This window comes from Staurois parvus, unplaced genomic scaffold, assembly GCF_062004578.1.
Source record: "Staurois parvus isolate SC_StPar_1 unplaced genomic scaffold, SC_StPar_1.0 ptg000014l, whole genome shotgun sequence".
In the NCBI taxonomy this organism is placed as follows: Eukaryota; Metazoa; Chordata; class Amphibia; order Anura; family Ranidae; genus Staurois; species Staurois parvus.
In genome coordinates, this window is record NW_028317810.1 from 9400144 (window position 1) to 9427550 (window position 27407).

General features: G+C 41.7%; 1 protein-coding gene across 2 annotated transcripts in view; it reads right to left on the bottom strand.

Annotated features, from left to right (window-relative positions):
• The window catches only part of KSR2 (kinase suppressor of ras 2), a 645462-nt gene that overhangs the window by 519385 nt on the left and 98670 nt on the right, over positions 1-27407 (bottom strand). For both annotated transcript variants that reach the window (XM_089677203.1, XM_089677211.1), the window contains exon 2: positions 11352-11492. In XM_089677203.1, the coding sequence (XP_089533329.1) occupies positions 11352-11492 (141 nt within the window). The remainder of the gene's footprint in view (positions 1-11351; positions 11493-27407) is intronic.

The window sequence follows — 27407 nt, forward strand, 5'->3', positions numbered from 1 at the left end:
GTATTTCATCAGTTAGTGCCATTTGCTCACGTGGTGATTTTGGCAGATTTAAAGGACTTTAGTATTTCATCGCATTTGTATTTCTTTTTGATGGACTTATTTTCAAGTATTTGTGTATATGATATATTTGTTTCACATTTAATCACTTGTGTTCAGCATAATATCACTTTATTTGTTATTTTTATGCTATATATCAGGGGTCTCCAAACTTTTCAAACAAAGGGCCAGTTTACTGTCCTTCAGACTTTAGAAGGGCCGGGTTGTGGCAGTGGGGGTAAAAAGGTCCTGGGCCCAGCATTAGTGAACATAAACATGGCCACAGAATTGGTGGTCAGTAGGAGGAAGAGTAGTGACCAATCGTTGGTATCAGTGGAAGGAATAGTGCCCCATTGTTTGTATCAGCGGGAAGAATAGTGCCCCAACCTTTGTATCAGTGGAAAGAATAGTACCCCATTGTTTGTACAAGTGGGAAGACTAGTGCCCCAACGTTTGTATCAGTGGAAGGAATAGTACCCCATTGTTTGTACAAGTGGGAGGACTAGTGCCCCAATGTTTGTATCAGTGGAAGGAATAGTACCCCATTGTTTGTATCAGTGGGAAGAATAGTGCCCCAACATTTGTATCAGTGGAAGGAATAGTACCCCATTGTTTGTACAAGTGGGAGGACTAGTGCCCCATTGTTTGTATCAGTGGAAAGAATAGTACGTCATTGTTTGTATCAGCGGGAAGAATAGTGCCCCAACATTTGTATCAGTGAAAGGAATAGTACCCCATTGTTTGTACAAGTGGGAGGACTAGTGTCCCAACATTTGTATCAGTGAAAGGAATAGTACCCCATTGTTTGTACAAGTGGGAGGACTAGTGCCCCAACATTTGTATCAGTGGAAGGAATAGTACCCCATTGTTTGTATCAGTGGGAAGAATAGTGCCCCAACCTTTGTATCAGTGAAAGGAATAGTACCCCATTGTTTGTACAAGTGGGAGGACTAGTGCTCCAACGTTTGTATCAGTGGGAAGAATAGTGCCCTAATGTCGGTATCAGTGGGAGAAATAGTGCCCCAATGTTTGTATCAGTGGGAGGAATAGTGCCCCAACGTTTGTATCGGTGGGAGGAATAGTGCCCTTGGGCCGCAGTTTGGAGACCCCTGCTATATATCATATTTGTTTTTATGGCGCTGCTTTTCACTTGTTATTTTATTGTTCAATGAGGTGATTTTTTTGTAACAAAAAGACCTTTGCCCCAGGATCTTGTGAGATTTTTTTGTAAATCCTGCAAGAAATCCCAGTTTAGAGACAAGGGTGTTGATTTACTAAAACTGGAGATTGCAAAATCTGGTGCAGTTCTGCATAATAACCAATCAGCTTCCATGGTTTTTTGTCAAAGCTTAATTGAACAAGCTTAAGTAAGAAGCTGATTGGCTACCATGCACAGCTGCACCAGATCTTGCACTCTCCAGTTTTAGTAAATCAACCCCAAGATCACCATGAAAGGCACATCATCCAATTAGAGAATGCCTTGTATTCATTGAGAAAAATACAAGGCATTCTGTGAATGGTGCCCATGATGGACAAGCGATCCTTTGAAAAAGTTCACTACACAGCACAACAGATGTTCAGCTTGGGACCCAAAAGATAGCGAGGATCACTGTAGTAGCAACAGCTATCACAGTGATTCCCCATTTTCACAGAAATCAACTAGGTATGGAATGTTCATACTTACTGGGTGTAACGATGCAAAAACATCTTTACTTGGAATTCAGCTTTAAAGGTCTGGCATACATTTTATTGTTGTTCTCAGTAAATGAAATAATAGTTTGAACTTCATTACCCAAACTACAAATGTTTTGCCATCTTCTTTGAGACGCACTGAATCTCTAGTACAATAACAATGGGATCAGAGATACTAAGTACCTTCACTAGCACTAAACTGGAGGAAAAACAATTAGCACAAAATTCAATCTATTATTCATAGCAACCAATCAGAATTCTTACTTAATTATTCCATAAAAAAAAGGTGAAACCTGAAATGTTGCCATTTGCAAATACTACATGTCAGTGGTGTTTTTTTCTCCAGTTTAAATGAATCAGCACCCAAAATGTGAGTGAGAAGCCAGAGCATCGACCTTGTTAGGCCTGTGGGAATGTGCCCCGAGGCAGCTATGCCAGTGACTATACATGATCTCCTGCAGAGCAGCAAAGTACCCTGTCAGTGCCAGAACTCAGATACTCAACAGCAATGCAGAGAGAAGGCAACTCCTAGGCTCCTTCTTAGCTGTGATATGTCATTTGACAAAGCTGAGAAACCTGGGATAATACCCCTTCATCTCTGCATGGGATACTGCCTGAATCTGAGGTCTGGTAGAGAAATATGAAGACAGATCGTATTATCTCCTCTATATCCTCCAGATTACAAGTTAGTAACAGAAGGTATACTAGAGCCTTTGGTAACAGAAAAAAAGTCTGATGCATTCCAAACCATAACTCTCTTAGATTGTAAGCTCCAAGGAGCAGAGCCATCCTAACCCTCTTGTAATGAACAGTATTGTTGCTGTATTGTCTCCCATTATATTGTAAAGCGGTGAGAAAACTGTTGGCGCTATATAAATCCTGTATTATAATAATAATAATAACAACTCAGATCTTACTCATAAGCATAACTAGAAATTGATGGTATGAAACACATCACCCATGTTGCTCTGTCCAGTGAGTACTATTATGCTGCTTTAGGCCTCATTCACACGGCCTTAACACAGACATAAAAAGTTTACAGATCATTAGTGTAAGCAACAAAAGTTCCTGCATAATGATCAGTAAATAGATCCAGAGCCTTCCCTATCCTCTGGAACGCTCTACCCCAATCTATCAGACTATCGCCTACTTTGCTCACTTTTAGGAGATCTCTGAAAACCTATCTCTTCAGACAAGCCTATCCCACCTTCAGCTAATAACAGAATCTTCTATTCCTCCCCCACAGTTATTACCTTTTTGTACCACTAGCCCCTCCCTCTTAGATTGTAATCTCCCAGGATCAGGCCCTCCTAACCCTTTTGTATTGAACTGTATTGTTGCTGTATTGTCTCCCTTTATATTGTAAAGCACTGAGCAAACTGTTGGCGCTATATAAATCCTGTATAATAATAATAGATCCATTTTTAAAGCATTAAAACTTGCCCCGTTCTTTTTTTAATTGTATTTACTGTATGTATATGCATGTCCTCAGAAGCCGATTTTTGGATTCTGTGTTACGGATAAGAGGGCAGTGCATTTTTACACACCGGTCTGAATGCCTTCATTGAAAACAATGCAGCTGCATTGAGATCCTTAAACAAAAAACAGTTGTAGATGCGTTTTTTACGGCCATATGAATGAGGCCTAAATAAACCTTTGGAAAACACTGGGGGTGCGGGTTAATCATTTATTACTTTTGTACAATGTATTTGCTATATCACTACACAAGGGAGCTACTATGTGTATAGCAAAAACTTTTAATCCTGCATAGTTTCAAAGAGCATGAGGGGCCAAACTTGGAGAATTCTAAAGAAGAGGGTAGAAATGGTCATAAAAAAGAACGCCACAATGATAAATTCAAAGTTGATCAATCACAGTTACCATCTCTGAAAAAGTGAATTGGACTATAAGAAGTCCTTTAGGTAATTATGAATGACCAGCAAATAGCATATAATTCATTGCCATGTGAAAGAAGCAGATCTTTATGTTTAAAGTGGCTCTAAAAAAAAGCATTCCATGCTGTACGGTAAAAAAAAAAAACCTTCTGCTTGCAGCTCTTCCCCCTACCCCTCCATACTTACCTGAGTCTGATCTCGATCCAGTGCTTGCATGAGAGCATTGTCTCTCTCCACTCTCTCCCTCTTCATTGGCTCAGAGACAGCAGCAAGAGCCATTGGCTCCTGCTGCTGTCAATTATAGCCAGGGAGAAGGGAGCGGAGGTGGGGCCAAGCTGCACTCTGTCAATAGACACACCGAGCTGCACACCCGAGTGCCCCCACAGCAAGAAACTTGCTATGGTGGCCATCTGCGGGAAGGAGAAGCCAGGAGAGCCAGCAGGGGAACCGAAAAGAGGAGGATTAGGGCTGCTCTGTGCAAAACCATTCCACAGAGCAGGCAAGTATGACATGTTTATTTTAAAGAAAAAAACTTTTTTTTTTTTAATCCTTTGCAATCACTTTAAAGCGGAGTTCCACTCAAAAGTGGAAGCTCCGCTTATTTGCCTCCTCCTGGCACCTTTTTGGGGGGGGGGGGGGGGGGGGAGTGGATACCTGTTTTTGACAGGTACCTGCTCCCACTTCCAGCTCAGTTCGCCGCAACAAAGTGAGCCGGAAGTTCAGCCCCCTCCTCCCTTCTGTAGTCTCCTGGGAACTTTCACAGGTCCCAGAAGCCTACTGGACCAATCAGGAGGCGCAGCATGACTCGCGCATGTGCAGTGGGCACCAGGCTGTGAAGCCGCAATCTGTCACAGCCTGGTGCCCACAGTTGAGATGCCACGGTGCGTGAAGGAGGGAAGGGGAGAAGGGACGGCTATGGTGAGTACATCGATGAACCCCAGGACAGGTAAGTTTGTGTTTATTAAAAGTCAGTAGCTACAGTTTATGTAGCTGCTAACTTTTAATTAACACAGAAACGGCTGAAACAACTCATGCAGCATACCTTTGCAGGAACCAGTTTATGTGTTTTTGGAACCAAATATCTCTTGTTATATCCTATGTTTGATCCACTGCATACACGTTCAAGAAAAAAAAAGGCCCCAAATGCTCAGCAAAGCATAAAATACATATAATCCAAAAGATAAGGCGGTACTCTCAGGGCGGCACTCACAGATATGGCGGCACTCAAGTTGAAGGCTCAGGATTATTTTCCAGACAAGTTTGTGCCTCATCAAAATGTCGAAGTAAACTTTATTGTTGAGTGGCCACATTTCAAGCCCTCCAATTGCTGACCTATCTTTTGGATTACATGTATCTTGTTATATCTTGGTTGGACAATCCATGATCCTCCAGTCACAGAGGAACTACAAATGCCAGCATTTACTGCTGGCCAATCTGTATCCCTTCAGCTGTTAAGAAACTGCAAGTCAAACAAGATGCGGCCTGGTTCCTAGGTGGCTGAGAACAGTCTTCCCACAGTAGTGTTTACAGCAGTAATCTGTACCTGTGTTTCACTAAGGCTCCATTCACACTTGCGCATTTTATAAACACGTGAAAAATCGGGCATTTTTACATGCCCTTACAGAATGCACTAAAAACGTGTCACATTTGCGTTGCCATTCATTGCTAAAAGGCTCCCCAAAAAAATGGCAAGAAGACATGCATTTTTGCGGCGTGGAAAAAATGTGTAACAAATGCAGAAAGCAGGCAAAAAAAAAGCTACATAAGCTACTATGATGCTTTTGTCACATGTAGGGCAGCCCATGGAAAATAATTCTACTGTCCTATACGTGTCCTATACTGAATAAGGGAGCACAGAAAAGGTTTGATTTCAGCCTAAGTCTATATACAGTTGGACGCACCCATCAAAAGAGAGAGTACTGAACTCACTTGCTCAGTATATTGTACACATCCAGGTTCTTCTGCCATTAAACTACTTAAGCTAGCCTTCCACATCAATGGCACCGCAGTAGATTTCCCACTGAAGGAGTAGTAGTAGCATAGGGCAGCACAGTGGCTAAATGGTAAGCACTTCCACTCAGCAGTAATAGGGTCTGATAATAATAATAAGCAGTAATAGGGTTTGAATCCCAACCATGGCACCACCTGCCTAGAGTTTGCATGTTCTCCCGGTGCCTGTGTAGGTTTCCTCCAGGTACTCTGGTTTCCTCTCACACTCTAAAGACATGCTGGTAGGTGAATTGGCTTCTGTCTAAATTGGTCCTAGTATATGAATGTGAGTTAGGGATCTTAGATTGTACACCCCTTGAGGGTCAGGGATTGATGTGAATGTACAATATATATGTGCTAGCCTTCCATTTCAATGGCACCCCAGTAGGTTTCCCACTGAAGGAGTAGTAGCAGCATAGGGCAGCATAGTGGCTAAATGGTTAGTGCTTCCACTTAGCAGTAATAGGGTTGTTGGTTTGAATCCCAACCACGGTACCACCTGCCTAGAGTTTGCATGTTCTCCCTGTGCCTGTGTGGGTTTCCTCCAGGTACTTCAGTTTCCTCTCACACTCCAAAGACATGTTGGTAGGTGAATTGGCTCCTGTTTAAATTGGCCCTAGTATATAAATGTGAGTTAGGGACCTTAGATTGTACACCCCTTGAGGGTCAGGGACTGATGTGAATGTACAATATATATGTAAAGCGTTGTGTAAATTGACAGCTCTATATAAGTACCTGTAATAAAAATAAAATAAACACTGTGAATTTAGTGCCTTCAGGGAAGTAGCCTAGGGTGTAAAATGGCCAAGCTACTATCAGTAGTCATTTATTTTTGTATTCCAAAGACGAACTGTCTCAAGCAGTCTGTGCTGCCACTGCACATCATCAGAGCACGCCTTTCTCTCTTCAAGGGAAGGGTAATAGAATCAGTAAAGAAAAGTGACAGAATTCAGTTGCTATAGGCTATGCAAGCAGAGCCAATTCTGTCTTAGACATAGTGATATATGAGATAATATTTTCCTGATGGCAGACTCTAGCATACATCTTGTATCTGAAGCTGGAAGGAACATGACTAAAGCAGATCTGCACAGTGTGCATGTAGTGTGGGTGTATATTTATATGTATATGTACTCATAAAATATCCGGCTGCCACTTCTTTCCTATCTGTTTACTGCCTCTTTTAGTGAAACATGTGCCAGCATCGGTTGTTTGCAAACTATCTCTATAGTGTTGTCTACTCATACTGTGCACTGCTAGTTTTGTAATGAATTCCCTTTTTTTGGGGGGGGGAGGTGAGTTAAGTTGGCCATACATTACTCTTTTTCTTCAATCAACCAGCAAGTTGAACGAAAAAAAACAAAAAGTGATCTGATTCCCCCATCTATGCATTGGAGGTGGATGGGAGAATCACTCCTGCTGAGCAAATGTGTTCTGATGGTGGGAAGTCTTCCCCAATAACAGAACACCTTAATCAGTGTTGCCGGCTACAGCTAGCGGCACCCATTGTTCAGGAAAAAAACGTCAGGCTGTCAGTAAATTGAATTCTGTACAACAGGTCTGCCCATACATGGATCAAAATTCAGCTAGTCCCTGCTGAACTGGCTGAATTTTGATCCATGTTTGGCCACCTTTAGATACACAGGCAATGAGAACAACTGACATCATTTCCAATCTTGGGTCAGATAATTGATAAAAAAGCAGACATCAGAACATGCAGACAAACAACTAACTAGATTAGCGGTAGGTAGCTAGATGCATTTGATATCAATCTATAGGCTTCTTTTGCTATCTATGTGGTGCTATCCAGTGCATTCTAAAAAGTGCAGCTTGTGCACTTTTCCGCACTGCATTGCATCGCACCTTACATTATACCAGCATTGTGCTTGTCTTCTATGTGCCCTTAGCAACAACTAGCATTTTTCTTGTGCAGTACACCACAGGCCAGCGCAGTGTGAAAATACCCTAATTTTAAAATTTTACTGGACTTCTTTTGAAAATAAGGATACTTATCCTAGTATGTAAGGCCCCTTTCACATGGACAGTCCAATTAGGTCCACCTGTCAGTTTTTCGGACCCAATCAGACCATCCATATCTCTCTATGGAGTGGCAGGTGTCAGCGGACACCTGCAGGCATCTGATCTGACACTTAAAACAGACGGATGGGGATTGGATGACAGTCAGGTGGAAACGGACAGGCGGCCTGTTTCAATCCGACCACCCCATAGAAAACAGCTGGCTTAAAGTGCCCAGAGGCGGTCAGCGCGAAGTGGTTAATAGTATGATTTTAAGGTCTCATACACACTGGGCATTTTAAACGCTGCTTCTATAGGCAGTTTGCATTTTTTTTTCTGGCTGTAAATGCCCCTCAATGTTGGCCTATGTCAATGCATTCAAGAGAAGCATTTTAGAAGAAAAAATGCTTACCAAACCCAATTGCGTGTAAACATGTCAAAACGCATCTAAATATGCTTAAGTGCTATGCACGTCAAGCACTTGAGCGCTTATTAATTTCAATGACCAGGACAAATTAACTACTTCCAGAGCGCAATACATATACTGTATGTATGCCGGCGGTTCAGTATCTTATGCTATTATGCCTGCAGCTGCGGGCATCAACCCATTATTTAAAAAAAAAAAAATCTGCAGGTGAATCTCTTTTTTGTAAAAGTGATCTGAGTGGCTAATTAGCTGCTGGATCGGTTTTACAAGCGGCGAGAGGGTGGGGGGGCGACAGACCCCTCTCCGGGGTCTCCCAGGAGCGCGGTAGTGAAGCCAGCAGTTCTCCTGACTTACCACAAAGCTGACTGGGGACCAGAATGTCCCTGATCATCTCTATGGTATACCAAACCAGAAGTGATGAGCATTTTGTCACTTCCGATTTCAGCTGTTTGCTTACCGGCCATTACTGGCAAGGGAAAGTTTCAGATCGAACTGATCTGAGTTTTAAGGGCAGAGGAGAGAACTGGGGTCTAATAAACCCCAGATATCTCAGTAAAGAGTACATATCACCTCCTATTGCTCTCACAAAGGATGTTTACATAACAATAAAAGTGATCAAAAAAGTAAAGGGACAGTCTAAATTAAAAAAAAATAAACAATTTTTTAAAACTTTTAAAGCGCCCCCGTGCCAACCCCCCCTTCCCCCACATACTCGCGCAAAAAGGCAAACACATATGTAGGTCGAGCACGCATATGTAAACTGTGTTCAACCCACACATGTGAGGTATCGTCACCAACATTATAGCAATAATTCTAGCACCAGACCTTACCTGGTAACCTATAAAGGCTTTTAAAGTGTCCCCTTTGAAATTTTTTAAGTACCATAGTTTGCGGCCATTCCATAAGCATAGACAATTGTAAAGCGTCACATATCAATTTATTCGGTATAAACACTATCTTTTATTTTTTTACCAAACTATTGGGTATTATATTGTATTTTTGTGCATTAAAATTCATTAAAGTGTATTTTTTACAAAACAATTGTGTTTGAAAACCACTGGACATACATTAAAAATTGCAACAGCTACCATTTTATTCTCTATAAAATATATATTTTAAAAAAATGTTTGGGGGTTCTAAGCAATTTTGTAGCAAAAAATACTGACTTCTAAATGTAAACTAAAAGTGTCAGAATTGGCCTGGTCTTATTGTCAAGTGGTTATTATTCCGTAAAATCATTTATTGCTACATTGGATTTCAATTATTTCTAGCATACTAATTTAATCTGAACAGTCTTGTTATACACATGCACAGCTTTTTTTTTTTTTATTCAACCAGTGGGTGGAATGAAAAAAGAATGACATATCTCTGCATCAACACAAGCGATCTCTCCCACTGTGTCTTTGTAATAAGACAGAAGACTTTTCATACATGTGTATTCAGCTTCAAACCTGGTGATCCTGCTAGTATAACACTTCCGGTCCTAAGGTGACAACATTCACTTCACATAATGTAATGTATCTATGGAGGAGCAGTGTTGTCACCCTATGGAGCAAATAAAAGAAATGTTATAATTTACACACACTTCACATCTTAAACATTGTTTTAGTTTCAGACATACAAGGGCAGGGTTAGGGATTCATCACTCTTGTTTAATCACATTGCAGCACTCTTCCCTCATCCCACTCAGTTTTTAGTGGTGGTAAGCTAATACCGTTTTTTTGCCCACTACACCATTCTACCTACTATACATGTGGATGTGCAAGCTTCATCCATCTCAGCTCAGAGGAAGAAGAGCACAGTTTGGCATCTTTGCCCTGGGTTCAAGAGGACCATGTTCCAGCACTCTTACTACAAGCTCCGTTTAAATGTAGGTTTTTTTGTGTGTTTTTAAATACATAACTGAACAAGGGGCGAACTGACCATTCGAGCACTCGACCCCTGCCCAAGGGCCCGGAGTCGGTAGAGGGTCCCATGAAATGCCCCTGGCACTTTTTATAGGCTTTTTTTGGGTGAGCTTTGAGTGTGGGCAAGGACACAGGGGCCCCATGATCCCCTATTGCCCGGGGGCCCCATGAGTTCTCAGTCCGCCCCTGAACTGGAATATAGTTTTTTTTTCTTAATTTTTAAAAAATTCTATTTGAATCAATGAAGGAGTGTGAAATGAGACTAGATTCCTTGGGAAGAATAATGTCACAGTAAGTGCTGACCATGCTGGCAGCAGGGAGCATTAACAAAAGAAGTGTTTCCATTGTGCTGGCTGCTACAAGTTTCTGCACATGTTCTGTGACTTCTCGATGATGAAAAACTTGTGCCAAAAGTTTGGGGACTACTGAACATCACACAGTCAATTTAAACCTCTGATATGAAATATGAACAAGGCATAGCCCTCTATAGTGTGTACTTGTCTTAATCCAGAGCAGTAGTTGTCATACTTGCCTGCTGCATCATTCCTCTGTTATCTGAGTCACTTCTGACAAATTTTCCTGACACCAAGAGATAAAAAGGTGTCAGGAGAGGAAACTCCAGTACACAGCCTGTGACTGACAGCCTCAACTCTGTTCCTGTGTGAAGGGGGGGGGGGCTTTCCCTCCAATCAGCTTTCACCCTACTCCCTGCAGCTCTCACCCTGCATGCTCAGACAAGCTGTATAAATTCTGCACTTTGAATGTAGAGAAGTAGATGCAGATAAACAGGTGCAACTTACGTAGGATTTGTTTCCTCTCTGTGTTTCAACTGAGGCCAGTCACATCATTGGGTACATGTCTGAGTTTACAACCACTTAAAAACCACTGTAATTAATATAGAGTTGGTCTCCGTTTGCATCTACGACCTCCGTTCCCCTGGGAAGGCTTTCCAAGATTTCAGAGTGTATCTGAGAATGTGTGTCCAATCAGACAAAAGAGCATTTGTGAGGTCAGGTGCTGATGTTAAATGATGAGACCTGGCTTGCAATTTGCATTTCAATTCATTCCATCTCTGTGATCTCTACATTAAACTCATCATCCCTTGTCTTTTTGGACCAGGCTTTGTGTGCTAGGACCTAATCATTGGGAGGGGTGTCTGCATATAGTGTACACACATGGAGCAACAAGGATAAGTACCAAAAAGAGAACCCAAACTATGAGACTCTCTACAATCCATACTTAGACATGAGGATGTGCAATAGGGAACAATAACCTGGTATCAAATTATTGTAATGAGATCATTAAAAACTGAATTCTGACTGATATGGGGAAGTACACTTATCCCCTCCTCCTTTGCCTATATGGATCAGTTCATGAGTATCTGTGCATTACCTCCATCACCTCTTTGCGGATGTTGACAATTCTGAACCAATGCATAAGTTGAGGAAAACCTTCTAGTTCTGCATTTCTCTCTTGAAGAGCCACTTTCTTCTTACAGGACAGCTGACGACTGAAGTACTTCACCAATTTGCTCTGAAACAAAGCAGTGGTAAAATTAGAGACTGCTAATAGCTACTCGAAATGTACTCATATAATAGAAAAATAATACTTTTTCTTCATTATGATTTACCAAATGTCTGTCAATTTTTCCTCCAATATATAAAGTACAAAATACAAAATTGCAATATCAAAGTGTACTAAAGAAAAAACAGGTTGAAACATTTTATGGTTCCAGTTGCAGTTGTCAATGTTCCTTTGACTGCACATACTTTGCAATTGCAACAGTGCAGACATTTGCATCTTTTGCAATCATTTATAAGTCACAGCACAGTGGCTAAATGGTTAGCACCTCCACCTGGCAGTACTAGGGTTGTCGGTTCAAATCCCAACCATGGCACCACCTGCCTAGAGTTTGCATGTTCTCCCTGTGCCTGTGTGGGTTTCCTCCAGGTACTCCAGTTTCCTCCCACACTCCAAAAACATGCTGGTAGGTTAATTGGCTCCTGTCTAAATTGGCCCTAGAATGTGTATGTATGAATGTGAGTTAGGGACTTTAGATTGTATGCCCATTGAGGGTTAGGGAATGATGTGAATGTACAATATATATGTAAAGTGCTGTGTAAATTGAAGGTGCTATATAAGTTCCTGAAATAAAAAAATAAACTAAGTCTCCTCCATCATTTAAAGATAATATACAAGTAGTATTATGTAGCTTTATCAGCAAAAAAGACAGGATGCCTGTGAGCATACAGGTGGAATGGGGGTATGGAAGAAGATAGGGCAGCATGTGCATCAATGCCAATCAAAGCTGCAGTTTGATTTACTAACACTGGGGGAGACACTGGGGGAGGTGTACTAAAACTGGTGCACACATAATCTGGTGCAGCTCTGCATGATTCCAAATGGCACTGCAATAGTGGAAAAACGCACAAATATTTGTGCACCATTAATTTTCAAAGTCACCTCAAACGTTTTGCCACATCATGCAAAGCTTGTCGCCCAAAAAGAAGCAGGAGCTTCTTTTGGATGACAAGCTTTGTGCATTGCAGTTTGCCTTGATTGCTGCACGTTTTGTCGCACAACAACTGCAGCAAAACCTCAGAGCATTTAGGTGCCATTAAAAATTATTGGTACCCAAACACATGTGGTATGTTTTGCCACTATTGCACTGCAATTCGGAATTGCGGGTAGAATCACAGAGATTTTGCCTGTGATCCCAAATCACCTGATGTGAATGGGGCCTTAGTTCACAGTAGATTAGCATGATCCCTTAGTTGTAAAAAAAAGAAAATAATAAAGATGTAGCATACTTAAATTATTGGACACTTAGATAATTTCAAAACACCTGTCTTCTCTAAAAGGCAAAATTACTTACAGTAATAGTTATGAAATAAATTTAACAACAATAATAAAAAAAAAGTTTTGATGAAGGAAGAAAATGAAACTAGTGGTCAGTGGATTAATGCCCCCTACACTGGTGGTCAGTAGAGAAATGTCACCGCCTCGTATCTTTCAGAACTCCTTAAATTGTTGGATATCATCTCACTTCCTGTTAAAGTACATTTAAACCCTCACCTTATAAAACAAATCATTCAATAATGACAAAATACTTGTGTATATATTAAAAAGATATATTTAAATACTGGTGTGGGGGGGAGGTGTCAGCAGAAGCCAGAGAAAGAGCAATGCGCTGATCTTCCCAGTGAAGAACTGTGCAGGGAGATGTGTCAGCAGCTCTGATTGCAGGACAGGTAGGCAGAAAATTGTCAACACAGGAATGGATATGCTCTTATTCCTAGCATGGTCAGTTTGCAAAGGGAAAGCAAAGGAACTGGAAGGATCACCAGGTATTTTACACAAAGGATACTTTTTAACACAAGTAAATGGTACAACAGACATATATCAAGAATATGAAATGTTGTAATAAATAATACAGAACTTAATTAAAACAATTTTAACCCTTCCCTACTCTATCTGATTTACTTTAAGTTACATTGGACTTGAACTATGAACAGATTTTTACTTGGATTAGCATGATCATCTGTAAGTTCTATGCTGCTTGCCGATTTCAATATTTCATTCAACTGTTTCTTTGACATATATTTGTATATATATATATATATATATATATATATATATAAAATGATTATTATTATACAGGATTTATATAGCGCCAACAGCTTGCTCAGCGCTTTACTATATGATGGGAGACAATACAGCAACAATACAGTTCAATACAAGAGGGATAAGAGGGCCCTGCTCCTTGGAGCTTACAATCTAGGAATATATATATATATATATATATATATATATATATATATATTCATTCATATATTTTATAAAGTGCTCATGAAGTCTTCTTTTGATCTGGAAAACCAAATGAGTTCAGATGCCCCCCCAACCACCACCTTCCCCATTATTAAACTGATGATATAGATTTAAATACATGGCTATACATTTTTTTTTTATTTTGTTTTTGAGAAATGCTAATAAAATGCATGAGCTCTACTGTAGTAGTGAGATCTCTGCATGCACACCTGCCACAGCCACTATTGTAACTTATGTATAACACATGTACTAACAAGAAATGTTTATGTTGCCCATAGCAATCTCTTCACTTTCCAAAGAACAAGAAAAACTATTATTGCCAGCATACAATCCAATCATTAGCCCCTTGGTGAGAGGCCTAGCTCTCCCAATGTTTTGCATTCTATCAGGAAGATTCATATTTCCTTGTCTGCAATAGATGATGTGTTATTTGATAGTATGGGTCACAGTACCAGATACTCTTCTGGGGAAAATCTCACCTCCAGAGATGGAGAGAGACTCATATGCCCACTAACATTACATTAGTCCTTGTGCCTGTTCTGGGAGCTGTTCATCCTCTCAGGTGCTGAAAAGACAAAGGCAGCCCACACCTTTGTTAGAAAACAATCCAGACTTTCTGGATGCATTCAATCTTTCCCTCAACAGTTACCATACACTATATTGCCAAAAGTATTGGGCCGCCTGGCTTTACACACACATGAACTTTAATGGCATCCCAATCTTAGTCCGTAGGGTTCAATATTGAGTTGGCCCACCCTTTGCAGCTATAACAGCTTTAACTCTTCTGGGAAGGCCGTCCACAAGGTTTAGGAGTGTGTCTATGGGAATGTTTGACCATTCTTCCAGAAGTGCATTTGTGATGTCAGGCACTGATGTCGGACGAGAAGGCCTGGCTCGCAGTCTCCACTCTAATTCATCCCAAAGGTGTTCTATCGGGTTGAGGTCAGGACTCTGTGCAGGCCAATCAAGTTCCTACACCCCAAAACTCGCTCATCTATGTCTTTATGGACCTTGCTTTGTGCACCGATGCTTAGTCATGTTAGAACATTAAGGGGCCAACCTCAATTTGTTCCCAAAAAAGTTGGGAGCATGAAATTGTCCAAAATGTCTTGATATGCTGATTCCTTAAGAGTTCCCTTTACTGGAACTAAGGGGCCAAGCCCAACTCCTGAAAAACAACCCCACACCATAATCCCCCCTCCATCAAACTTTACACTTGGCACAATGCAGTCAGGCAAGTACCAGAATGGCAACCACCAAACTCAGACACATCCATTGGATTGCCAGACAGAGATGTGTCACTCCAGGGAAAACGTCTCCACTACTCTAGAGTCCAGTGGTGGCGAGCTTTACACCACTGCATCCGATACTTTGCAATGCAGTTGGTGATGTAAAGCTTGGATGCAGCTGCTCGGCCGTGGAAACCCATTCCATAAAGCTCTCTATGCACTGTTGTGTTAATCTGAAGGCCACACTAAGTTTGGAGAGCTTTAGCTATTGATTCTGCAGACAGTTGGCGACTTCTGCGCACTGTGTGCCCTTGCTCTGTCAATTTACGTGGCCTACCACTTCATGGCTGAGTTGCTGTTGTTCTCAGTTGCTTCCACTTTGTTATAATACCACTAGCAGTTGACCGTGGAATATTTACTAGCAAGTAAATTTCACAGATGACATATTGCACAGATGGCAGCCTATCACGGTACCACGCTTGAATTCACTGAATGTGAAATGTTTGTAGAAGCGGTCTGTATGCCTAGGTGTTTGATTTTATACACCCGTGGCCATGGAGGTGATTGGAACACCTGAATCCAATGATTTGGAGGGGTGTCCCAATACTTTTGGCAATATAGTGTAGGTGGTTAACACGTAAAAAAAAACAAAAATAAACGTACATACAAAAAGTAACAATAAAAAAAACAAGCTCTGGTTGGGATTTATGCCTACGTTTTATATAGAATTCCAGTATTCCTATGTATTCTGGTACTTCCTGTGTGGTAACAGTCAAAACATGAGTAAAATCTCTCCAACAAGGACACAGACAGCAATATATAAATAAATAAATAACCCCACTTCTTTTTAGTAGCCTGTGGAAGGATTAGATCATCTGTTATATTTTTGTTGATGTTTGTATTCCTAAATTCCTAACCGCACTTCTTGTGTAGTCATTGGGACAGTAAAGGGGTTAGAAATCCCCCAGCCCCCTGCTCCCCCCTGGGAAACAGACACCAATAAAAGTCTTGCATAGGTTGTAACTCCTCCCTCCAAAGACATGCTGGTATGTTAATTGGCTCCTGTCTAAATTGGCCCTAGTACGTGTATGTATGAATGTGAGTTAGGGACCTTAGATTGTAAGCTCCTCGAGGGCAGGGACTAATGTGAATGTACAATATTTGTGTAAAGTGCTGCGTAAATTGATGGCGCTATATAAGTACCTGAAATAAATAACATAAACAAAAACAATTAGTTGGCGTTTCACTTTAAAGTAATTTGTGGTGCTGTTGCTTAGTTACCGGTATATACCAAATGAGCAATAGTTCAATTGTAAGCTCTCATGAACAGGGCCCTCTGAACCCCTTTTTTTATTGAATTATATTTTAACTGCACTGTCTCCTGTTTGTAAAATGCTGGATAAACTGTTGGCACTATATCAATTTTTTAATATAATACTAATATTAATAATAAGTAAAGTTAGTGATACTTGCATAGAGGCCATGCAACAAAACAGCAACGCATGGAACATGTGCTGGGCAATACATTTTTTTTATAACATTGCAAAACACATATGTCAAAACAATAAGAGTTGTATGCTGAATTGGAGGTGAACGGGACAGATGCCAATTATTTTACATCAGTCCTCGTTCGTTCTGTGTCTGCATTCACATAGTAGATGCTTAATAGCTCTATTGGCATCTGGATTTAAACGGGCGTCAGTATTTGTTTACATCAGGCTATCTATGATCTATCACGTTTAGGACCTTAAAAACCAAAAAGGATGCAGTCCTTTTCTGGTTCAGACCTCGATGGACTCGGACTTAAGCCGGCCATACATGGGTTGAATTCTGAAAGAAACTTTTGTAGAAAATCTTTTCCAAGAATTTTCATTTGAATTTCGCATTAGAAGATTAAGGGGGATATGATCAACATGTATAAATACATCAGTGGTTCATATAGTGAACCCGGTGTAGAGCTATTCACCCTGAGGTCATCACAGAGGACAAGGGGACACTCTTTACGTCTGGAGGAAAAGAAATGTAATCTCCAAACATGGAAAGAGACTAATCTCTGAGAAATGAGATTAGGAGATGAGATTAATGAGATTAGAAATGAGAAAAGGAGAAATGTAATCTCCAAACATGTGGAAGAGACTACCTAAAGAGTTGGTTCTGGCCAGCTCAGTAGATTGCTTTAAAAAAGACCTGGATTCTTTCCTAGATATACAGAATATACAGAATATAACTGGATACTAACATTTATTGGTAAAGATGATCCAGGGAATATCCGATTGCCTCTCAGGGGATCAGGGAGGAATTTTTTCCCCTGCAGGAGTAAATTGGATCATGCTTTGCTGAGTTTTTTTTATTTCCTCTGGATTAATTGTGGGTATAGGATTATAACTTTTTTTTGGTTGAACTTGATGGACTTTTGTCTTTTTTCAGCCAGACTAACTATCCAGATGTAACCATTAGTGGGCCACAGCAATGGCCAATTTTCGAGTGACCATCAAATCTGAGTGATCGGGCATGTTGGAAATGTGTTGAAAAATAAATTAATTTCTAATCAATGATGGGAGAATTGTGTGATTAATGCAATTGAAAAAGAAATGGGCATGAGCTGTGACCTGGAAAGAAAAGAAAATTCTTGGACATGAAAATTCTTTTTCTGTAGCATGAGGTGAAATTGAAGGCATGGTTGATCAAATTTCAAAAACAACGATGGCACCATTGGATTACAAAATGCACGAAATTTCAGATTTTCTTAAGAAAACTTGTTCAGAATTTGACCCATGCATGGCCTGCATTATGAGTGAACAAGGTGGATCAGGGGCAGCCAGGCTGGGTAGGAAAGAGCTAAATGATGCTGGACATTCTCCAGACAGGAAATGAGGTGGGTCTGACTTGCTGCAGCTTCTAACGCACATTGTGAGAAGTTCACAGTGTGCAGTGAAATCAGAGTAATGCAGGCCATACATGGGTTGAATTCTAAACACATTTTCTTTAGAAAATCAGAATTGTTATGCATTTTGTAATCTGATGATGCAACAATTGATTTCAAAATTCGACCAACCAACCTTTTAGTTTCACCTCATCTTGCTACAGAAAAGAATGTTTGTGGCCAAGAATTGTATTTTCTTTCCAGGTCACAGCTCATGCTCATTTCTTTTTCAATTATATTTCTCGTGTGACTCTCCCATCATTGATTAGAAATTTGTTTGTTTTTCAAAAAATTTCCTACATTCCCGATCACTCAAATTCGATGGTCGCTCGAAAATCGGCCGTTGCTGTGGCTCACTAGGCATTCGTAATCAGAGACAAGTCTATATACATCAGCCTGTCCATAGATCTGAATGAAGCTGATCAGGTGCACCTGAAAAAGTGACAGATGGACCTAATTGGAAAGTCAGTGTGAAAGGGCCCTTAGGAAAAAAATACTGTATGTTTTTTCTAGCGCCTGAATAAAAGTACTGTACTTTCTACTTTGTCCACAGGATGGCACTGTGGTACTAGCAGATCACTATATCTATTCCCTATGGTTCAATTACTTTATGGAATATAAATACAGGAAGGGGTTGTAACTATGACCTGAAAGTAATAATCTGGCAGCTAACAAGAATTTTTATTATATTTGAGAACAATTAATAATAATACATTAAAAGCATAAAGTGTATGTAGTGTTCATTTAGACCTGCAATCTTGTGCAGCGAACAAAAAAAATACAAAACATTAATGTGCCATGAAAATCTGAACAAATTGATGTTTTCATTGATCATTCCCTCTTCTCACCATCTAATTTTGTACCTTACTACAGTTTTGGAGCTATAAAAAAACTAGCATCATCAAAAAGTATCCCATTCATACATGGGGCAAATAGGCTGTATGAGGGCATAGAACTCTCAGTGCCATTGAATATCTGATAATCAGCGATAAATGAATGCCAAAATAGGCTTTTAAACTGTATATTGAGTATATTGACCACCTCTGCTGTATCCTATACAGTGCAGACAAGAGACGTATGTAAGGAATAGCTGTATACAATGGTTGAAGCTTAAAAACATATGAGGTTATATACTAAAACTGGAGAGTGCAAAATCTAATACAACTCTGCAAGGAAACCAATCAGCTTCCAGGTTTTATTGCCAAAGCTTAATTGAACAAGCTGAAGTTAGAAGCTGATTGGCTACCATGCACAGCTGCACCAGATTGCTCCAGTTTTAGTAAATCTACCCCCATATCTAATAATATATAAAGCAACTTGTATAATGGTGCTGTAAACAAATACACAAAACACCCTCCACAGTGATGTTGTGAACTGAGAATCAAAACTACAACTTATTGACAATCATTCATAATATAATATAAATCCATTCACTACTGAGAAACAATAAAGTCCATCAAATAATGTGAATGTCACTTTCAGTGCTTCAATCTTCCTGTTACTTGGTATCCCAAACCAAAATCACCACGTGCTAGTGAGACAACATTCCCTTTTGTGTGTGCACTCACCAGACCAACATGCCTCCCACTCTTATGGTTGGCATGTATCGCTGGTTAGATCTCCAATTGCAGCATCGCTGTGCAAACTTCTTAGACTTCATATACCTCCTTACTCTTCTCCATCAGGTATCATGCAAGCAAAATCCTCTCTTGTATTAAAAGAGGTATAAACTCCAGAGAGAAAGATATAATTTTACCCATGTATCACTAGTAATAACTCATCTGGAATATGCAGTTCAGTTTTGGGCACCAATTCACAAAATGAACATTGGGGAACTGGAGAAAGTACAGGGAAGGACAACCAAACTGATAAGAGGCATAAATCAGTGCCCAGCAGTGCCACCCACCAGCGCTGCCCACCTGTGCCCAGCAGTGCCACCCACAAGTGCCCAGCAGTGCCACCCACCTGTGCCACCCACCTGTGCCCAGTGCCTAGTAGTGCCACTCACCTGTGCCCAGCAGTGCCACCCACCAGTGCCCCCATCAGTCAGTGCCCAGCAGTGCTGCCCATCAGTGCCGCCTATCAGTGCCCATTATTGCTGCTTATCAACCAAACTGATGAGGCATGGATCAGTGCCCAGCAGTGCCACCCACCAGCACTGCCCACCTGTGCCCAGCAGTGCCACCCACAAGTGCCCAGCAGTGCCACCCGCCTGTGCCACCCGCCTGTGCACATCAGTGCCTAGTAGTGCCACTCACCTGTGCCCAGCAGTGCCACCCACCAGTGCCTCCATCAGTCAGTGCCCAGCAGTGCTGCCCATCAGTGCCGCCTATCAGTGCCCATTATTGCTGCCTATCAGTGCCGCCTATCAGTGCCGCCTATCAGTGCCGCCTATCAGTGCCGCCTCATCAGTGCCCATCAGTTCCACCTGTTAGTGCCCATCAGTGCTGCCTATCAGTGCAGCCTCATCAACGCACATCAGTGAAGGAGCAAAATTACCTGTTTGCACAATTTTATAATAGAAACAAAGAAAAACTTTTTAAATTTTTTGATCTTTTTTGTTTATAGTGCAAAAAATAAAACACCCAGTGGCGAGTAAATACTACCAAAAGAAATCTCTATTTGTGTGAAAAAAGATAACAATTTCATATGTGTACAGTGTTGCATGACCGCGCAATTGTCATTCAAAGTGTGACAGAACTGAAAGCTGAAAATTGGCCTGGGCAGGAAGGGGGTATAAGTGCCCAGTAGGCAAGTGGTTAAGTGGGGATATGATCAACATGTATAAATACATCAGTGGTTCATATAGTGAACTCGGTGTAGAGCTACTCACCCTGAGGTCATCACAGAGGACAAGGGGGCATGCTTTACGTCTGGAGGAAAAGAAATGTAATCTCCAAACACGGAAAGGTTTCTTCACAGTAAGAGCTGTGAAAATGTGGAATAGATTCCCTCAAGAGTTGGTTCTGGCCAGCTCAGTGGATTGCTTTCATTCTGGATTCTTTCCTAGATACACAGAATATAACTGGATACTAACATTTATTGGTAAAGTTGATCCAGGGAATATCCAATTGCCTCTCAGGGGATCAGGAAGGAATTTTTTTCCCAGCGCGAGTAAATTAAATCATGCTTTGCTGGGTTTTTTGCTTTCCTCTGGATCAATTGTGGGTATAGTACAAGTTCCCGCTATATGAAGGTGTGAATGCAGCCTAAGTATGAACATGTCATAAAACACACAAGAAACATGCGTTTTACTGCACCTTTCAGAAATACACTGCAAAACGCATGTCACACTTGCAATGCCATTCATTGTTAATGGCACCCCAAACGCAGTTAGCAAACGCACATTGTGCAGCGTGGAAAATGAGCTACAAACATGCCAAATGCACACTGAAAAACCATACGACACTGCACTCCCAAAAAGGTTCTGGAGCTTCTTTGGAGTGTTTGTTGCCCATAGGACTGTCCATTATGCAGTTCCCACTAAGCAAAGGTATGAATGCAGCTTTAGAGTTAACAAGCATTTACCCCTTGCAATGCAGGGAAGGGGTTGCAAGAATTTTTTTTTGTTTTTTTTTGTAATTCCCGAAAGCTGCACATTAATAGTGTTATATGTGCTGTAATCTATGTGTGATAACTATATATTGAATATCAGCTCATTCTTGCACACAGTATGCAATAGCATCTTTTTTTACAGGTATAGTGTGAGACAAAAATCAAATGTAAATATCATGAATGCAGAACAAAAATCTCTATATTCTATACTGTTCAGAGTAGTAAAGAATACAACTTTAAGGAAACCTGTGTAGCGCTACCCCTTGAGGGGTCGCTTGTATGTTTGCCCAGGTCTCCCCTTGCTTCACCCCACAGCCAGACACAAAGTATTTTCAGCCAGATGCACACACACTTTTGCTTGTTGTCTCCAATGACCAGTCTAGGGGATGTTGTTTTTGGAGTTTTATTGTAGAATATAGAGATTAGGGATTTTAGTAGGATACTCCAAAATTAAAACTATTCACAACTAAGGACATCTAACTGATCTCTTCGCTAAGCACTGTTGAAGTACTTGTTGAAGGTAGATAGAAGACTTCTCTTTAGATTACAGTAACAAGTAATATAGGATTGAGCAAAGTCCCTTACAGTAGCAACAATCGGACAAGCTCTTCAGAACACTAGCCAGTGTTCCCTTTTTCTTTACCCACGCTAACTATCAAGCACCAAGGAGGTAGCAAGCACATAGAGTCCCCAAGATCTCTTAGTGTCTGTACTGGCAATGCCCAAGGACAGAATGGTTGCCTCCTTCCAATCTTCTCAGCAACACCCTTCAGCGATACCAGACGGATCCCCTCAGTCAGCGTACTGAAGAACCTGGTTTCATTCCTTCTAGCTCCAGGCCCTCAGCTCATCCACCTGAGGCCGCATGGCAGCAAGTACCAGGCAAGGCAAGCCCACTTCCAGTCTGCAATGCTCTCCAGGAAGCCCGTGTGCACACAAAACACAAATACCACTCACTGCATGCAATGGAGCCACATTCCCCTGCATTTGGCCAGGGCTATATCCATATTCATGCTATTCATTTGCCCAGCCCTACCTATGTTCTGGAAAGCTCTCATAGCTTCTGTAAGGCAGGTGGAGCTCAAGACAAGCTTAATCAGCACCAGAGCATGATGAGCAGACCTGACTAATCAATTACAGCACTCTGTTAAGCAGAATACCACACCAAATTTAGGTAACAGGCTCACTGTTAAGCAGAGAAACACAACTATACTTATCCTAACTATACAAATCCTAGCACCTAACTAGGAGAGTGCTGCATCTGTATAAAAAAAATCCATATTACCTCACACTCAGGACACACTCAGGGCTGCCTTTACTTATCCGGCAGTTTCTACCTGTTTCCCAATCTGCAATGCAGTCCCAGTACTTCCAGATCAGGGTCTCCACACACTCCACCTGCTCTACCACAATACAATGCTGAGGTTCTGAGCATCTAATCACCAATCATGAATGGTGTCACATGTGTGGTTGGGGTTAAGCTTGCAGAGTACTGACTATACAGCTATGGCCATACATTATGTGAATTCTGATCAGAGGGAAGCCTTGTCACTAGGGTTGCCACCTCATCCCTTTAAAACCAAACACATATTAATTACACAGGTTCTGTGGCTGATTAAGGTGGTAATTAAATTCACTTAGTGCCTTATCTGCAATAAATTAGAATCAGAACCTGTGTAATTAATATGTGTTTGGTTTTAAAGGGATGAGGTGGCAACCCTACTTGTCACCACCCTTCCACCCGCCATCCTTTGCCAGAAAAAGCAAGGCATCTGGTATTTTGTAAGCTGGCCCAGCTGTGGGACCAGCTGTCAGAATATAATAGGAGTAGTGGGAGATTTGTCTATCCATTCCGTAAAGCATGGATGGAAGAATCTGTTAGATTAACCAGTTCCCAACCGCGCTATAGCCAAAGGACGGCTACGGCGTGGTTGCCTTTTTCTGGGATGACGTCATTCCAGAACACGCCCACTTGTGAGCCCACAGCGGCACGTACCCGGTGCCTCCAGTGATCGCTGTGCCCTGCGGACACAGCTGATCACGTCATATGGTAAACTGCCAATCACAGCGGCCTTTTACCACGAGATCAGCTGTGTCCAATAACACAGCAGATCACCAGGTAAATACAGTTGTTGGTTATCGGCTGCACTTTCCTCATGCTGTCACAGCGCGAGGAAAGTACTGTCAAGAACCGGCAATTGTCAGCGAAGGGATCGACACTGATGATCAGTGCCCATCAGTGCCGCCCACCTGTACCCATCAGTGCCACCCACCTGTGCCCTGTAGTGCCACCCATCAGTGCTGCCCAGCAGTGCCACCCAGCAGTGCCGCCTATCAGTGCTGCCTATCAGTGCAGCATCATCAGTGCCTCCTATCAGTGCCCATCAGTGCTGCCTATCTGTGCCAGATCATCAGTGCCCATCAGTGCTGCCTATCAGTGCCCATCAGTGCTGCCTATCAGTGCAGCCTCAGAAAATGCACATCAGTGAAGGAGAAAAACTATCTGTTTGCAAAATGTTATAATAGAAACAAAGAAAAACGTTTTTCAAATTTTTTGCTCTTTTTTTGTTTATAGTGCAAAAAATAAAACAGCCAGCAGCAATTAAATACCACCAAAATAAAGCTCTATTTATGTGAAAAAAATTATAAAAATTTCATATGGGTACAGCGTTGCATGACCGCGCAATTGTCATTGAAAGTGTGACAGCGCTGAAAGCTGAAAATTGGCCTGGGCAGGAAGGGGGTATAGGTGCCCAGTAGGCAAATGGTTAAAAATCTATTTATGTATGGTCAATTTAAAAAAAGGTACTGAAGGGTGCCTTCTAAATTAATGTAGCGGGGTAGACTGGGTTTTTATGTACGGGTCATATTTGCTTAGGCCCTACGTACATGGGCATGCATGTCAAACACAGGTCAGCAAATTCCCATTGACCTAAAGTGTATCCGTAGACAATTTTTTATTTGTTCTTTTTTAGTTTTAGTTTAGTGGGGAAGGACTAGAACTGTACTCACTATACCAGGGATAACCTTTTCACTATACAGGAAGTAACTGGAATTCTTTATCAGCAACACAGACAAGGTTCACACTAATGCGGTGTGGGAAACGTTGCAAATCCTGTGCGTTTCTCGCACCGCATTGCAATTGCATCACGCTCATGCGATCTGGTGCTGGTGTCAATGTTAAAGTAATGACACCCCAAAACAGATCGCAAAATGTGATGCGATTGCCAGAAATTGCATCGCTAGGGTGAGAACACCTATGCGATTCAAGTGCGGATAAAACAAAGGATTCTGCACCTTTTTTGTGCGAATGCGATGCGATTTGAGCCATACAAAATGACTCAAATCGCCCCGCAAAGACATTGCATGTAATTCACACAGAAACGCGGTGTACAGGGGCGGACTGACCATTTGGAAACTCGGGCACTGCCCAAGGGCCCGGGGTCAGTAGGGAGCCCCATGAGATGCCTCTGGTACCTTTTTCATAGGCTTTTGTGAGTTTGGGCAAGAACACAGGGGCTCCATGATTCCCTATTGCCCGGGGGCCCCATGAGTTCTCAGTCCGCCCCTGGTGGTGTAATTTTCATGCCGTGTCCCACACCACATTAATGTGAACCAGGGGCAGGCTGACAACTCATGGGGCCCCTGTGTCCTTGCCCAAGCTCAAAAAAACATATGAAAAAGGTACCAGGGGCATCTCATGGGGCCCCCTACTGACCCCAGGCCCTCGGGCAGTGCCCAAGTTTTCAAATGGTCAGTCCACCCTGATGTGAACCCAGACTTAAGGTAAGTAGGAGGATGCTAGAACCCCTGTCAGCTTGTAATCATTGCCTGTATTTGTTCTGAATTTTTTTCTTTACTTTTTGTCTGGTAAAATGTTGTCCCCAGAACAGAAAGTAAAGAAATATTCCTCTAAGCACTAGTTTACACTAGTGTGAGCCTTGTGAAGACTAGTCAACAGGCAGTAAGGGGGTAATATGGCACCTCAACTGCTTGTTTTAACCCCTAAAATAGGGCTCACACCACTATGCTGCAATAACATTCTTTGCACACAGTTGCAAGCTGGTTGTGGTGCAGCACTATTCATTTGAATGAGTAGCAACAGCAAGTCTAAAGTGGTTCTAAAGATTCAGATTTTTAAATTATTAAATGCATTATACTTACCTGCTCTATGCAATGGTTTTGCACAGAGCAAGCCCCGATCCCCATCTTCTTGCATCCCCCGTCGGTGCTTCTGGCCCCTCCACCTTGCCCTCATGCATGCTTGCTCCCGAGCCAGCTCTGTGCGTCTATAGGACACACAGCATGGGAGAATGTCACCAGCACACCGAGCATAACCAATATGGGTCTAAAGGTTTTGATGAACAATCACATAGTTACAGCAAGGCAATGTTTCGGAGTCATGCCTGATGAAGGGGTCCTGTGAGACTCCGAAACGTTGCCTTGCTGTAACTATGTGATTGTTCATCAAAACTGTTAGACCCATATTGGTGATCCTCGGTGTGCTGCCGACATTCTTCCTTACTGATTCTGTTTGGTTCCAGCTGATGGTAGCTGCAGCATACACACAGCCATTTTTAACACAGAAACATGTGCGTTTGGATTGTACACTTGTATGGGACACATAGAACGTGGCTCAGTCTCACCTCCCACTCCCTCCTCACTGGCTGTGATTGACAACAGAGGGAGCCAATGTGTCCCACTGCTTGGTCTCAGCAACCAATGAGGAGGGAGAGCTCTTGTGCACATCGCTGGATCAAGATTGGGCTCAGTTAAGTATTGGGGGGGGCGGCACAATGAAGGTTTTTACCTTCATGCATAGAATTTATGAAGGTAAAAAGCCTTCAGCCTTTAGAATCACATTAATTCTTGCATATACAGTATAGGGATCTGCTGCCCTCCACTGTGAGCTGCTAATATCACAGTGTTATGTATAATTATGCATTAACATTTCCTCTCTCGGAGGGGCTTTAAAAACCGCAGAAGGAGGGAGTAAAGAGAGAGACAGAAAACAGAGCTATATGGTCTTATACACACATGGGTTGTTACTGCTGATGTATTTTTACCCAGACCAGAGACTGTTAGGCAAGTATTTCTATGTTCTAATAGCTTAACTGTTATTGAGAGTATTTATGAATCCTAGTGACAGCCGAGTATCTGTGCTATTGTTGTTATCGCACATGCACAATGCCAGATAGCTAGGTCTGTGCTACTGTATGTGTGTAGTGGTCACCTTGCAGTATAGTAGTAGGTAAACTTGTTTACTACAATATAGTTTATATGCAGCTCCTGTTGTTCTAGGTAACCCTGTCCCTTCTGGTCTGGGATTCTATAGCTAATTTTAGCTTTGGTCTCAATAACAGCATAGACTAGCACCAGGTGAGGCATCCAATGGTCACTTCTTGTAGTCAGATGTCTGGCTGCATGTCAGGGGCCCCTGCAACTGGACTTTACTGCAACATTCATCTGGAGTTATTTCTAATAACGACTATATATATACAGGAACAGTATATGTGAACAATTCCACCAGGACTCCTATGTTGATATTAATATCTTCTTATATAAAGCTTGCATTATTTATATACTGATGTGCATCTATATACTTATCATTAATGTTATATATTGGTTGCAGTAGCTCCTCTGCTCCCATTTACTTTGATTAGATCACTAGTAAACTTCCCAGGAATGGAATTCCCTCTGTTCACAGAGGTCATGTCCTGGGTGGAGGCACTGCCAACTTTATTGGCAAACCCACTCTTCCACTTAGTGAAGGTTCTTGTTCTCTTATTTACCTACAGATTTATTGCAATATCCTGTTTTGGGTGGGCCATTTCTCATATCCCCCACCTACAAAAGAGGGCTACATGTGTGCACACTCCTGTCTGCTGCTTTTGCAGCTTAAAGGAGGCAGTT